The sequence below is a fragment of the Excalfactoria chinensis genome, chromosome 12 (assembly GCF_039878825.1).
Source record: "Excalfactoria chinensis isolate bCotChi1 chromosome 12, bCotChi1.hap2, whole genome shotgun sequence".
In the NCBI taxonomy this organism is placed as follows: Eukaryota; Metazoa; Chordata; class Aves; order Galliformes; family Phasianidae; genus Excalfactoria; species Excalfactoria chinensis.
This window is the reverse complement of record NC_092836.1, coordinates 7,144,968-7,160,685: the sequence shown is the minus strand read 5'-3', so window position 1 is coordinate 7,160,685 and position 15,718 is coordinate 7,144,968. Positions and strand designations below refer to the sequence as shown.

General features: G+C 42.5%; 1 protein-coding gene across 1 annotated transcript in view; it reads left to right on the top strand.

The window, feature by feature from the left end:
- PTPRG (protein tyrosine phosphatase receptor type G) overlaps positions 1–15,718 on the top strand; it is a 379,786-nt gene that overhangs the window by 265,523 nt on the left and 98,545 nt on the right. The window contains exon 7 of the mRNA XM_072347365.1: positions 9,103–9,169. Coding sequence (XP_072203466.1) covers positions 9,103–9,169 — 67 coding nt within the window. The remainder of the gene's footprint in view (positions 1–9,102; positions 9,170–15,718) is intronic.

Genomic DNA, 15,718 nt, shown 5'->3' with positions numbered 1-15,718 from the left:
AGGAGCGAGGAGGATGTGGCAGGTGGGCGATGGGAGAGGGAGGTGGCTCAGAAATGAGAGCGGAGGTGTGAGAGAAATGCTGAGGATGAGCTTTCCACCTTGGGTACCGCCAGTACTGAACGGAACGAGGGCCTGGCATTTTGAAAAGCTGCACGCATCTGCACAAAGTTAAAAGGCATTGAAAATTTGCATAAGATGAGGAAAAAAAAAAACAAACAACTCGCTTCAGAGGGAACAAAACTATATTATAGTTGACAGACTCACTTCTTCTCCTATGCCGGAAAGCTATTAATGATCACCACTGGTCTAAAATTGGGTTCTCACACCACAAAGACTCCCAGCCCACAGCTTCGTTAGATGTAGGAAAGGAAATTTGTTGTAGCTCCTGCATGAGTTTCAGGGATCAGATCACACCAGCCTACTTAAATTGAGCCAAAAGGAGCGACAAGCGAACCACGGTGGAGTTCCGTGCTTCCGAGCAGGAGATAAAAATTCTGCCCTACAACAATTTGTTTTCACTGGTTTTCTAATCTAATTGTGAACTGAGGTGTGGTTGTCATTGGGGAAGTGGCTGTGTAACTTAATTGACATTTCTGCATCCTTTGTGTTTGTGACTCATAGATGCCGGCTTGAGTCATCTGGCGCTGGCGGGCTGGAGAGAGCTGCTGCTGCAGTCATGGGGAAATGAGCTGAGGGCAACACCGAGAGAGAGGAAAATGGGCACTTTTCATGTAGAATGAAAGAGAGATGTTGGGAGGCTGAGACAAATCCTTTTCTTCATTTTAAAGGGGAGATTGCTGTGACCTCAGTCACCAAAATCCTTTGGTGGCTGGAAGAGAGGAAAAGGACTGGAAATCTCTGCTGCGTCCGAGGCAAGCTTAGCTGGAGCAATTATATTACAGGCTCCTGCAAAGTGCTGGCATTAGAAATGTCCATCTGAGCGTCTTCCCTTCCACTCTACACATTTTGCCCAGCATATTTTATTTTCTTGTGTAGCCAACCGGGATTTGTTGTTTTATTTTCAGAGGGGTAAAACAAAACTGAACATATATTTTTTTTCACATTTGCACGTTTCTCCCAGACTCAAGCCAGGGGCAGAAGGCAATGCCGGCTATCTATCTGCCCACCTTGGTTCCACAGTTCTGAGCAGAGCCCTTCCAAACGTGTGAAGCTATTTCCCAAGGAGTGGGTGCTGCATGCTGATCTGGCTTGTAGCGCTCCTGATGCTTGTTTCATGACACCATTCCATTTTCTTCCTTCCTTTAGGTCGCAGTGATTATTATTTTGTTACCTAAGAACTCCTATAAACTGGGCAGGTTGGGGGAACTCTAAAGCAGACCAAACTTTTTTTTTTTAACTTTTTTTTTTTTTCTTTAACTCGGATGGTGAGAGCAGTTTATAACTGATGGCAGTTTTTATGAAATAGGCTCCATCCTGATAAAATGTTACCCCCCGGTGTGTCATTTTTCCAGCTGAACTGCTGGTAGGATTGAGAGATCTTGCACACTACTGCTTAAATAAGTAGACTTACATGCTCTACGAAGAAATCATATTATTTTCTCAGAGGAGAACAAGTAGGCTCGGTGCACCAAAATTGCTTTAAATAAACTTACAGCCACTCTTGCCATTTTTTTTGCGCAGCTGCAGATGGTACAGTCTATCAATCAAGCTTTCTTGGCTTTGAGAATCTGCTGCTGAAGCTGTCTTGCCTCTGTGCTGCAATTACATTTTTGTCTTTTATAGAGCTTTGTGTCTTCAATATTCTATTGCTCTTAATCAGATTGTGCTTTTGGGCTGCACGTATCTTTTGGTTTTTGTTTTGTTTTGCTTTTTTCTTGGATATATGCTTATTAAGATCTTTTAACAATTTGTTAATTGAATGTTCTATTCACTTAAAGTAAATTAGCTGCGTTGTGCTTTTGAAGTGCAGGAATGCTTTGGTGAAATTAATGCCTACAAGTCTACCTTATCTCTGGTGTGAGTCAAAATAGGTGGGTGAGTGGCTTAGAAAAAGAAAGGAAGATGCATTGCTGGCTGTCTTTTTACCATCCTGGGTGTTGCAGCCCTTGTGGTAGTGAATGGAGGTAATGTTGGGGGCAGGCTGTAAGCATTGCTCAGCCAGGTGCGCCTACCAGTCACTGCAAAACCTGGTCAGTGCTTCTGCCTGCTAGCTAAGAAACCCAGCAAGCACAAGCAGAGCATAAACTGAGCTGAGCAAAACTGACTTAGCATCTGAGTAGTGAGAGGACAGAGAAAACATACGCTGCTAATCTACAGCCTGGTTTGTCCCATCCTTGTCCAAGGATGTCTGAAACTCCCTCGGGACCACATGCAGCTGGTTCAAAGCCAGCTGAGGTCAAGAGGAGCTGTGGTTGCATCCATCACAAGTGGCTGAGTTGCACTCAAACGAAGATGGGGGGCAGCCAGAACACCTGACCCCAAAGTCAGCTCAATAGCTTTTAAAGCCATTTTGGACTTCTTTTTTTTTCTTTTTTTTCTGAAGTGCAGCTTTCTCTTTGGCACTGCTAGTTAATATCTCACTGTAGACACCCTCCAAAGCTGTGCTGAAATATGAAGTTAATACATCACTAGCAAGCTTTCAGTCAGAATGATGTATTATTCAAAGTGGAATTAGCTAGAAGGATCAATGCGCACCCATTATTCTATTTAAAATAATCATTGTAAGACTCATTAACTTCCCCCCCCCACCTCTTTTCAAACAACACAGTCAATGAAACATCCAGCAACATCCCCTCTGCCAGCATCTGCACCTCTGTATCTTCAGTATATTTTCATTCACATCAGGGTTATTAACACCTGAAAGCCAAAACCCAGATTTAACCCAACAGAATTTGCCTTCAGATCACTGATCCTGAAATCAGTTGCTGTGGGCAAAGGCAAACACAGCTCTAATACACATTAAAAAAAAAAAAAATCAAAGGTCATGGCACTGTCTGTGTGAAATAGTGCATGTGCCTGCATAAGGTTCAGTGTCACATCTTGCCTGGATACCTGTTTTCTCTCTGATTTTACACATGACCAGCAGTTTGAAGTATTAAGGGGGCTGCTTCCATTTCATGTTTTTCCCTTATGAAGACATTCTGCAGGACACACTTTGGGCAGTTCACTCGTTACGCAGCAGATGCTTTCTGGCTCCCAGCTCACCTCCATGAGGCTGTGGGCTCTCGGCCAGGTTTGTCCTTTTGCATCAACTCTTACGGGAGATGCGCAATCGTAGCATATGGGAGAGAGGGCTGAATGGAAGAAAATATCATCTGTGGAGGAGCAGGAATGGATCGTTTTTGGATCATTTGGTGCCTGTGAGAGTGAAAAATTGAGAGCACCAAATCTACCCTGTCATTGTGCTGGGAGCTCTGTAGGCATTTTCTTGCCTCCACGGATAGCTCAGCGTGCTGCAGCTTTGTCCTCTATCCCTTTTCACCCATCATTTCTCCCAGAAAAAGTCCTAATAAATATTTCCCACTGCATTTCAAAGCAAAGTACATGTAAACTCTTGTATATCAGCTCATCCACATTCCAGACCCATCTGAAATATTTCACTTCCTCTTATTCAAAAGTATCTGAGAAATTAAATATTTATCCATGGCCAGATTTTACAATGTGGACTTCAAAAGGGAGAGCGGAGAGAGGTGAGACAATGGGCTGTATGCAGAGCAAAAGGGTGCGTTCCACTAAGCCAGGATGTGTATCCTTTTTACTGCTGCAGACCAATGCAGGGATAAGGCGTGATTGTTCAGAAGAACTAGGAGTACTCAGCCTATTAGCTGGCTCTAAAATAATTTGACCCCAGAGGCAAGAAAGAATATGAAGATTTTCACCAGCAATATGCCGAGTATCTTCCTTTTGAGAAACATTTCTTTTGACGGTGACTATCTTGAATTCTTTGGAATTCTATTGCTGTGATGATAAAATATGTACACGCTGTGTGAGATAATGTTTGCATTACTGGAATTCTACACATTTCTGCTCTATCCAGTGAAAATCAGGTATGGTGGCACAGAGGTTGAGGACTGGCATCTGTCCAATAGTACCATGCCGATAAGGGAATAAGTTGTTTAACCATGTTGATTGTCCTGAAACCTCACAGGACAATTTAATCTCTGCAACCCAGTTAATTTATACTAGTTTTCTTTGTTTTTTCTTTTTTCCTTAGCTGTTTGTACAGTGTGTTCAGAGACATGAGTATTTGACTAGCGAGCTGCACATCTTAACCATGAGCTGAATGGGAGCTGAAGGCATGCAATGAGGGGGAATATTGCCCCTGACTTTCACCATTGTAATTGAAAGTAGAATTTGACACATTGGCATCTCTCCGTGTCAGCCATTGTCACTGGCTTCAGCTGCCACTGTTAAGTATGCAGTCATTCATCCTTGGCAGACGCCATCCTTTACAGCACAAGAGGATGGTCTCTGGATGTTAATGCCACTGCGCTCTGGGAGCAGCTGGCTATATCGAATTCAAGGCATGCAGATTGTCTTGGCCATTTTACTTAGCAGATGGGTAAGGCTTGATAGATTGAAGATTTAGTTTCCAAGTCAAGGGCCAAATGTTGCAGTGGGAGAGAAAAGTAAATTATATCACTATTCTGAGGGGAAAGGCTCAGGTAGTGTATCACAAAATTGTTGCCATTCATTTTCCTCTGACTCGCACAAAATGCATGTCATTTCACCTTTCAATATAGCCGGCTATGGCGTTTTCCTTTGCTTTGAGATGCTTTGCAGTACTGTCTGTGAACCCATTTAATGAGCTTGAAAGCAGTTGCTGCAAATTTATGACAGTTTAATAAGTCTAAATGCCAGATATTTTTTTTTCGTTGGAAATGAGAGAGAAATTTGTATTTCATATCATTTAGAATGGAAGGTTTTTCTTCTGTTCTTTTTTCCCCCACACGCTTTTCTTCAATCCAGTAGACCCATTTAAGTATATGTTTAACTGAACATCGTATTCCTGACTTCTGAGCTGTTCAGGCTATTAGTATTCACCTACTTTTTTGCAAGGTACCAGTGATCATTAGAGAGCTTTGCTTGCTCGGCCTACAGTGCATTGCGTGGTGGGAAGGTAACCTGGTTTTGGAGAGGCTCCCAAAGTAATGGGGAGTGGGGGGAGTTGGAGGGAGTCTTTCCTTCTGGACAGAGCTCTCTAAAGCCAGATCTAGGGTAGCCATGTGGCCTTTTAACTGCCTCAGTGCTCAGTTGGAGGTTCCTCTGATTTTTATTTATTCATTGTTTCTCCTTAAGTCGTTGTAAACTCCACATTTTTGCCTGACATTTGTTTTTCCTGCTTGATTGAACTGCTTCCAGCGTTAAGACAGGCTGCGGTTCACCTAGGAATTTAGCACACATTTCAAATTGTATAACACGTGGTCACAGGTTTTTTTGTGAAATCAGAGACTTCAATACTTTCTGGGTTTGTTTTGTAGCATAATCAGATGAGCAGTGAGCATCAGCTTCCTAACAGGGAAAGAGTGATAGAGAATGCGAACTGTCTTTGTTGCTGGTTTGTTTTGTGGGGTTTTTTTCCCCATGTGTTTGTTGTCGGGGTTGGTTTTTTTATTTCTTTTTAACCCACAGTGAGCTCAGTACTGTGGGGCTTTCTGTGGTAGTACCTTGCCCTGCAAAGTCTATTCCCACATGCTGTGGCTTTACACCATGCTAGCATCACCAGCCCCCTGTCTTGTCACATTCCTGCTCTGCACTTTCCCTGGGCCTTTCTTCTTTGGGTATCGATAGCATTATCCTGAGGAAGTGCCCAGCTCCTGGCCTGCTTCTGCTCCTGCCCTGCCAGCTCTGGGAGCAGCGAGCAGGGGACGGCGGGTCGTGCTGCTGAAAGGTGTTAACGCTCTTGTCAATAGAGTTCGTGACTGATCAACCTTGTTGTTAACTGAGGAATGAATCATTTTTCAGTGCCCACATTAGGTGCAGGAGCTGTAAGTAAATGCAGCCTGTCTAGGGTAATGATTTCCACCATGCCTTTGCTCGAAGAACGTCTCTGTTTTATGACTGCAGAATGGGGTCACTTGTGCACGACCTTTTCCTACATTGCAAGTGCTTGTTTTATTCATTGCCTTAACAGTGAGCTGTTTGTTCTACCAGAATGACATGTGCACCAGGTATCGGAGTCACCCAAAGGGTATGATAAACAAGGAGTCTGGGCTTCCTCGTGTCATCTTCATCCCGTATTTACCCTGTGGGGAGAGCTCTCTTAGCACAGGAAAGTGCTTAATGATATTCCCATGTTTATTTTCCCCTGCACTTAGCATGAGAGTTACCTATTTATTTCTGCTGAAGAGGATTACGGGCATTGTTATTACAAATAATGCAAGCAATCATTATTTATTCTGTTTACTGCAGACCTATAGAGTGTTTGTTTTGAATGAATGCATCATCTTCAGGAAACAACATTAGTGGTAGTGGTGCTGGGAGTATCTTAGGGCAATTTCAGGTAGCTTTTCCATCTGTCCTATTAATCCATGCTGTCCTTTAGAATCTATTCACAAGAAAATAAAAAATACACTGCCTTAACACATTATTTGTGGGGGAAAAAAAAATGGTGGTAGTAGACTTGTTCTTTTTTTTCCTTCTTTTTCCTTCGCCTTCCTTTTATGTCTCAGCTGTTTTCAGAGACAGGATCCTTGTATGGGCTGGATCTCTGATCTCAACCAGCATGGTAGCTCCAGGCCAGTTAAACCACAGACATACAGCACTTGGGATAGAGTTTGACATTCTGGGTTTCAAAACCCTGCTTTTTTTATTTCTATGAACACAGATAGATAGGGAAAAAAAAGAAAAGGAAATCCAAGGAATGTTCTTTTCAGATCTTGAGGAAAAAAAGATGTAAGAAAAGTTTTGCTCTGAAGCCTGAACCATTCCATAAAATGAGGAAACTTTTTAGCACTTTTCGAATGGCCTTGCCAAGATCCTGAAAAGGCTGTAGCGAGGTGTGGGAGAGCAGTGCGTAAGTAAAGGTTAAAAAAGGGAGAAAAGCATCTGCAAGGAAAACAAGAATACATCCCAAGCAGGTCTGAACTGCTTTCTCCCCGAGTGGCACTTGTTTGCCTGGGAGTCTTAGAGAAACGTGAGATCCCACTCCCCATACCCTCAGAGAAAACATGATTACAGATGCATGCAGCATATGCTTTCCCACCCCCAGAGAAGTAATGTGACTCTCGATTTCATGCTATTGGAGAGCACAACATATTTGCAGAGTATGTTATCCAAAAGATTGCTTAGATCTATACAGGCACACCACCTCAGCAGATTAGAGGGGTGCTGCCAAGGTTGAGGTTAAGAATTGATCTACTTTGACAGAAAATCCCAAAAGGAACGATTTTAACCTTTAGGTTTCTTTCCATCTATTTGCTTTCTTTGAACTGGTGGTAGCTGTCATGAGAGATGAAAACAAAGCAAACAAAATAAAACTCTGTACAACGTACAGTTAAACAGCATTAAATGAAGCATTGTTCAGATCCACTGCTGCTTTCTCTATTTTGTTGGTGGCTGAGGCTTGGAGAAACCCGAATAAATGGAAAAGATGCAAGAACGTGTCTTCCAACAGCTCTGCATTTTTAAAGTGTTTACTGTTGATTTGCCAGAAGCCAGACAGAACCTACAAAGTGGGTCATTGGGTTCAGTGTACTGTGATTATTATTTATACAGAGTCCAAAGTGTACAGAGCACCCCTTTGGGCATATAAAAGTTCATGCTTCAAAGAGCTTACAGCCTTTGGGCCTAATAATATTATTGCCAGTAACATCTAAGCTGTATATATTTCAAAGCTACTGCTGCTGCTTTCATAATTTTATTGCAGATCTTGCCCTACCTGATCGTTGTGAGCACAGAAGTACTGTGATGAGAAAAGGATCTTCAATTTCCATTTAAAACACCAAAAGAAAACAAACCTTTTTGTTTGGAAACGAACACAAGAATGTGTCGTGAACACAGCAGAGTATTTCAAAGGCCAAATAAACAGAAGAAAGTTGGGGTGTGCTGGTTTGGAGGCTTTTTTTTTTTTTGCTTGTTTGTTCTTCCTAATGCAGTTGGCTAAAAAGATAATGACACTTCTAGGATTTATTATTAGCAGTGAGGGAAAGAATGGGAAAAACCGTACTTGTGCTTTTCTTACAGTAACACATTTTTGTATGTGCTGCAGTCAGTGATGCCCTGATCCTACAGCCACGCTCCGGGCCAGTTCTGTGCTTCACACTGAATGCTTGTTCCCTGCTGGGCACAAGTTCCTCTTGTAGTTTTTCTTCTTCTAGCTCCACTCCTTCCTTCATATGTCAAAATCTGGACAGAAAGTGATTAAACTCTGTTTTTCCTCTCAATGTGAGATCATGGGCAAGCAGGAAAGCACAGGAGCCATTTTGCAGTTGATTTGTTTCCTCATTGGGAGCAATCTGTCCAATAATGGTGCTCAGGTTTCTGATACTGACTGGGGGCAAAAAATAAGAGCAGAAGTACTACCCGAATGAGGTATGTGCTGAATTTACTTCACAGAAGTAAATTAGAAATTACTTTAGGTAATGGGACACGTTACAGACATTGTAAGTTATTCCTTCAAAGCCTCTGAAAATGCAAACAGTTAAAAAAGGAATTAAAAAATGCATTACTGGTTGTAAATGCCTCGGCAGTGTTGCAAGTAGATGAGCAGTAACATGATGTCAGGGCCCAGCTGTTATGGCTGATCAGGGTCCAGCTTTACTGATAGCAGCGGTGGCACCAAATTCATCCCTGTACTGGTGTACTCTTCTTGGGTAACTTCTGTTTATTACAGCAGTTTACCTCTAGGAAAGGAGAATCTGCCAGAGAGATACCAGATCTCTGCTTTTAGATCTCTTTGCTGGGTAATAATGCTGCTAATGTTTTAATGAATTCAGAAAATGCCTTCTTCTGGTTTAACCTTCCTTACTTCATTTGATTACACCGTGTATCTTTGGCATTTGGTGAGGAGCCGTTGTACGTGCAAGAACTAAGCAGCTTGTTAGATAACATCTTTTTTTTCCTCTCTTCAGAAGATTAAACTGAGACTGTTCTGTCTGATGCCAGAATAGATGTAACCAATCCTGTATCCTTTGCATGTAGGTCAGTCAGAGGGACAATTCTGCACTGGATCCCATTATCCATGGGTTGAAGGGCGTCGTACATCATGGTAAGTAGCTGCTTAAACTTTCTTCTTGCTGGGAAGGGGAGAAGGGCAGGAATGTTGTCCTTAAAGGATCAGGTCACCCATAGGAGGACACTGTGAGCCTGCACATTCCTCATTCACTGATGTCTAAAGGCATTACAGCCATTATTTGATTGGTAAAGACCAGAGCCATTTGTTACCTGAAAATGGGTTGGGGCTAACAGTAAACAATCTGTTTCTTTTCAGTCAGTGCTCTACAATGCGTAAGTTATCAATCAAAACCCTCTACAATATATCATTCGTATTAGTACTTCACTCCTGCTATTTATCTTCAGTTTGCTCTAAAAATACTCCTCTCTGAAGTTTCTGTTTGTTTATAAATTATTTGTCTTTCAAATTTAGGGAGCTGATAATGAAACAGAAAATTAACTATCTGTGAAAATTAATTAAACTTTGCAGCAGACGAACATCTTTCTAATGCTGATATAAATACGATCATTCGACTGTTCTGATGCATATAAACCTATTATCCTTGAACTTATAGCAGGTACTGAAATAAATATTAATATATTTTATACTTTTATAACCAATTTTTACTTAGTAATTCTACCGAAGCCTTATCACAGGTAATGCATCATTAGCGACGACACCAAGATGCTCCAGTTCCGAAAGTACTCTTGTCAGGTTTTAATATAATGATTTGTAAAGTTTTAATAATCTCATTATAATTCAAAAGGCGTCTGCTGGAATGGTATTAGGTACTCTAATAAATCTCCGTCCCATCTATAGTGCTGCGATAAAACATCTTTGCACCTTTTCAGAGGATTGTCTTTAGACATTAGCTAGTGCTGTAGAGCTTAACAAACATTTTTTTCTCTTGACTGCAAACCTAAAACTAGTCGACAGTGTTAGATTAAAACAAATAGGATTTTGGATTAATTGCTCTACTTTCAGAGTCATTTAACACTGCAGCTGGGGACACTAATAAATCCAATGAAAATGAAAAACAGGGGTTAAATGATAACGTACCATACAGTCCTTCATTCTGAGAATTTTCTATGGGTTTCGTGTTCATAAATTGCAGTGTTGTGCTGTGAAATAAAAACAACACACATGACCAAAAAAACACTGTTGCTTTCCACAAAAATAGATGCTATTATCCAGTTCCCAGTGGGTAGTTAAACAAGCTGGCAAAAGTAAAGCAAGGACCAGTTGGACTGCAAAGATTTTTTCAGTGGCTGTGTAATTTGACATTGAAGTCAAGCTGCCATTTAACTGGACCAAGATCTGTTCATAGCCACCTGCCTTCTATTTCAAGCCACTCCACCCTCCGCAAAGCTCTGCACCCTTTTAACCGTCTCATCATTTTTTGTGCTCTGTCTCTTGCTCCTCACCACTGCAGCTGAAATAGCCAGTGGCGGGTAATCACACCAATGCCTCCTGAAAGTATTATTCCATTCCCAAAAATAATTGTTTGGGTAAGATGCGACACAGTCCCAAGGCTGTGATTCCCTGACCACATAATGATTAGTCCGTCTTGGCGCTGCCTACCCACAGCAAAATCTGGGTGGATAAAAGGCGTTTATTTTTGTTTTGCTCACAATGCACAGAAGGGTAATAGTGTTTCAAGAAGAGGAAATCGCTTGATATATTTCAATAGCTAGTTTCCTTTTAAAAACATTAAGGAAGAAAAAGAGGAAAATCTTGCTTTCCTTCCTGTTTCAAAGGCTCTGATTAAAAGCCTTTTTTAAGTCTCTTTTTGTGGGTAAAGTAAGGGAATTTCCTCCTACAAAGTACTTGCTCAGAGAAATTGTTCTCTTTTACTTAAATATTGAAGGAATGCTTCAGTAAAGGATTCTTATATCATATCTCTCTTTTAATGTGATTATCTAGAATAGTAGTAAAGATGTGAGCTTTTATTCCAGATACCTTCTTTCTTTTCTTGATATAATTTACTTATATCTTCTGTGAGCACATCTTTATGAATTTATCTTAGAAGACTCTTCCTGTATTCCATTTGGTTGCATTCATCTGGGACCTTAGGGCAGCAATGGACTTTTTAGCTGAAATACATTGGAAAACTGTGGGTTTTGAACAGAGTGATTGAGTCAAGCAAAGATTTGACAAAAGAAGTTGGAGAAAGGCAAAACGGAACCCTTAAGTTTCTTTGTATTCTATAATATTTCCATTCCCACATTATTTTTAGCTGGTCGTCACAATACAGAGGTGCATCCCTATGTTGAGAAGTCAGGAATGCCTATGAATGCTGAGATACTTGCTTTTAAATTAGGCTGTGTTTATGTGTCCTCCAGCTGGAGAGACCATGAGCCCCTTGACATTGCTCCTGCTGTGTATCTTATTTCAACATGCCTATTTAAGTAAGATTTTCTTCTTTTTCCATCTCCCTCCCTCTGACCAATAGAGCATCCTTGCTGACTTGGGCTGGACAGTCACTCCTTCCTCCCAGCCATTCAGGAAATTGTGCAAACTCAAGCTCAAATCATCATTTCTCCAAGGGCTTTTGCTAGAAGGACTGTCCCTAAATGTGCACCATGGAATCCACTCTGTCCCTGCGATGGCAGCAGCTCAGATAACCCTCAGTTACCTATAAGGGTGCTACCGAGGAACTTTGATCTCATTTTTCTTGCATAGCTTTTCAGTTTTTCTATGAAATTCTGTATGTTCAAGTGCCCTTCCAGAGGTAAGAAGACAATTTAAGGGTCAGAAGGACTTCCTGCAAAAAGTGAAAGCATTTTTTTTGCTTGAAATTTCGTCAGGGATTTGACTTACTTACTAATTTGATGGAACATAAATAATTGTGCCCTTCACAGTGTCACCAGCTCAGTAACAATGACAGAGAAACATACGCATAAAAATCAATACAGGCTTAGTGGCTACTCAGAGTTCACTTTATTTCCTCATCTCCAGGCATAATTTTCTAGAATCTTAATGTCACATCAAGCTTAGCTTTACATGAGCAACCATACAAAGCTTTCCTAGCTGGAAGGAAAACCACAGCGGTCCCATACACCCGAACAATGTTTGAATCAGTGATAAGCTTTGGGGCTTGCCTCACATCCTCCCACTGAACAGAGCGTTCCCATTGCGCCGCTGCTCCCAAGCTCCCGCGTCCACCCTCACAGAGCACTGTAAAGGCACACGAACGACAAGGAGGCTCTTTTCAGAGCTGTCAGCTGCCTGTTGCTGATTTTAAAAGTGCTTTCAGTTCTGCGCTCTGCCAAGGGTTGTTCACACCTCCTGCCAGCCAGGGCCCTGCTGCTCTCGTGCTGCAGTCCGTGCTGCAGGGCTGCCAAGGGCTGACAGGAGTGCACCGTCCTCACTGTGGTGGGGATGGAGCTCAGGCAGCATGGTGCGTGTTTTCTGACGCCAACGTGACAGTGTCTTTCCATTGCAACCACTGGGGGTGTATTTCAGCTATTGAGATGTTCTCGTCGTACAAGCTGGCAGAAAAGCCCCCGGCTATGTTGGTGCTGCTGGGATGTAGCACCCCAGGTGAAGGCAGGCTGTTGAGTAAGGACACACAACCTGGTTGTGATGCTACAAAGCTGCCTCTGTTTTGCTGCTGGTGTGCTCAGCTGGGTGCCTCGAGCACCTCCCTGCTCCTCAGCCTTCCTTGTGGTGCTGAGCAGGCAGAGCTGTAGCTATGTGAGGAGCCAGGTGGCTCCCAGGCCTCACTCAGAGAGAGCCCCTCTGGGAACCAGAACATGAAGTACCAGGTTATGTCTTACACTGTTGATTTGCATTAAAATAGCTACAGAGGCTTTTATCTGCCACAGGCTCTAGCAGTATCCCAGAGGAGCATCAACAGGGTGGAGCTGCTAAAACACCAACATCCCTTTTGCCCGCCTCCAGTGTCTTCAGCTTGCCCTTTTTGGTACTGTTTTGTAAGTAAGCCTCTTAGAGATGGTTTTCCCTTGTTCTTACCAGCTGCCTGAAAGGCATTAAAACAAGTCTTCTCATTGCAGCTGTGGAGGCGATGCCTGCTAAGCTTTCTCCCAGCCTGGACCCAGGTGCTCTGCTCAGTCCCATTGCACCACAGGCTCATGGCAAACCTTTCATGCTGACGGCAAGCATGTTCTGTCACACTGTCCTGTTCTCCCTGTCTGTCACCAAGAATCTACACGGATCAGCACAAAGTTATTAGCAAAACACAAATAAATTACCGCAGCAGAAAAGCTTCTATTAATGTCACAGAAATGGGGCTCTTATTCCCTTCCTTGTCAAAAGTGAGCAGTGAAAATCAAAGAGCAGCCAGATCAAAAGCAAAGGTACAAAGTGAATCGATGGCATCTGTTGCTTGTTTGTGAATGTGGGCTGGGGTGAGGGGTAGAGAGGAGCCTTTGTTTATCTAAAAGAGTGTTTGAAAATATACTTTTCTTTTTTCTGCTGCTGTTGTATTATTATAGCCCTGAAACTTAGCGTGGAGCAGGGTGTGAGCCTGACTCTCACTCAAGGTGGGCAAGAGGTGTTCAGGCAGCTTGGTGGTGACCGTCAAAGTTTAAGGAGCTGCTGAGGAGACCCTACCAAAATATAATGGAAACACAATTGTTTCAACGAGGGAAGAAGAGGAGAGAATGAAGATGTTGCACATCTCTCCAGCTGTCCTAAGCAAAAGGCAGCAAATAACCTGTTAAAATGAATCAGCACTAAGAGAAAGTGATCCAAACAGTGTTAGTTACCCTGTGGATCTATCACACCAGAAGGTATAATAACAAGAAAACAACATTAGCAGCATGACAGGTTTTTCCTTTTGTTTTTAACTTTAACCATAACGCCACCTGACAAGCTGTTTGCATTCTGCACTGAAAATCAGGGAAAAAAGGCAGGGAAGAGGGATGAGGGTAAGATCTGCTACTGTGGGACCTTGGCTTTTAAAGTAAAACTTCGAAGAAAGCAGAAACCCAATTTGGAACAACAAAGACCATCAAAGGAAGAGCAGCGCGATGTGAGAAGGAAATGTGGAGGAGCGTTTGGTTTTTTTTTTTCCCTGGGGAGGATCTGGATATATTCTTTTGTTTTCTGATCTGTTCTTGTGTTCACAGTCAGAGTAGCCATGTGAAAGGGGCCAGGACACGGTTACTGCAGAGCAGAGGCAAGGAGGAGGGAAGTGGGAAATGAAGATGAGAGCAGAGGTGATAAGTTCACACCTTTATGTAGGGCAGCTCTGCGCATAGCAGCAGGGGTCTGTATCATTTAGAGGAATAAATGATGGAAGTGTTAAGAAATCTCTGGTCCTTCACCTGTCTGCTCTGTGAAAAGCAGCGCTGGTCATGGCTGAGCACACACCAGCAAGCTGACATATTATTAATATGTTGCACAGAAAAACTAAGTCAAGCTAACGAAAGGAAGGTTGTAAGATGTGGCTGAATGTAGGTTGGTGATGAATGTGAACAAAGCACCTGCAGTGGGGAGGAGCTGCGTGCTTTGCTGGTGGGTTTTGAGGATATTTGCTGAGGAAAGAGGGATGCTGAAGCCAGAGAAGGTGCAGTGTTGCTCAGGCCCCACTGGAGCAGACATGTGCTGCACACACTCTGGCTGCTCCTGCCCCACTTCACCTTGCAGGTGCCAGGGCTCAGCTCCCTTCAAGATCCTCTTCCTTTCCAAACTTCCCTCTCTATTTCTGTTTTCCCCGGTCACTGGTGCACATGCTGCATTGTTCAGTCTCCATGTGCCTTGTAGCCCTGACTGCACGTGTAACTCTGCCATGGGTTAGATTTTGTGAAACCTGCAGAATTCCTACTCCATTCCTACTGCTATGCCAAAACCCTGCATTAACAGTATGTAAGCATGAAAGGCTCTGATTGATTTCTTAATTCATCTCCTTGAAGACTTAAGATCCCTCCTCTCCAGCCAAACCTCTTCCTGTTGAACAGTTTCCACTTATAACTGTGTTATAAAAGAAGGAGGGAGAAAAGATAAGCCCGTGTCTGACACCTGGCATGGAAATGTTCACGTTGGTTTCTTTTTTTCCATAGGAGACTTGCCTTTGTTTCTTTCCTCTCATTCTTTGTACCACCCCACTTGTCTCAGGTTAAATGAGACCGCAGCTCGCAGAGTAAGGAGTGTGTTATTATCTCATTCCCTTCCTCCCAGCAATGCTTTGCTTTATGTGTCCTTATGCTTCTTTGCATTGTTCAGCAGATGCTGTAGCCTTTAAAAAATATATATGTAGAAATGAGAGTAATAGTTACACAATAAGCTACAAGAATTACACTGAGCACAAAGGACCGTCAGAAACTGCTCTGCATGCTGGATTTACACAGCAAGTACTCATTTGAAGATCTTTTCAGTTAAAGTAACGCATAATATTTGTAATCTTATCTTGAACATCACCACAGCGAGTCTGATCCCCGTCTCTGGTGTGCAGCCTGCTTTATCTTGGAAGTTCTGGCTCGCTGGATGTGTTGCATGGTGTCCTTTGGATTATTTCTGTGTGTTTGTTTTTTAAATGTTTGAACGCAGAAGCTTTAGAATGACTTGGCTCATCGTGAAAATGGAATTGGCAGTAACATTGTTTGACAGATTTGGGAGACTTTCAAAGCTCTTCGTGTT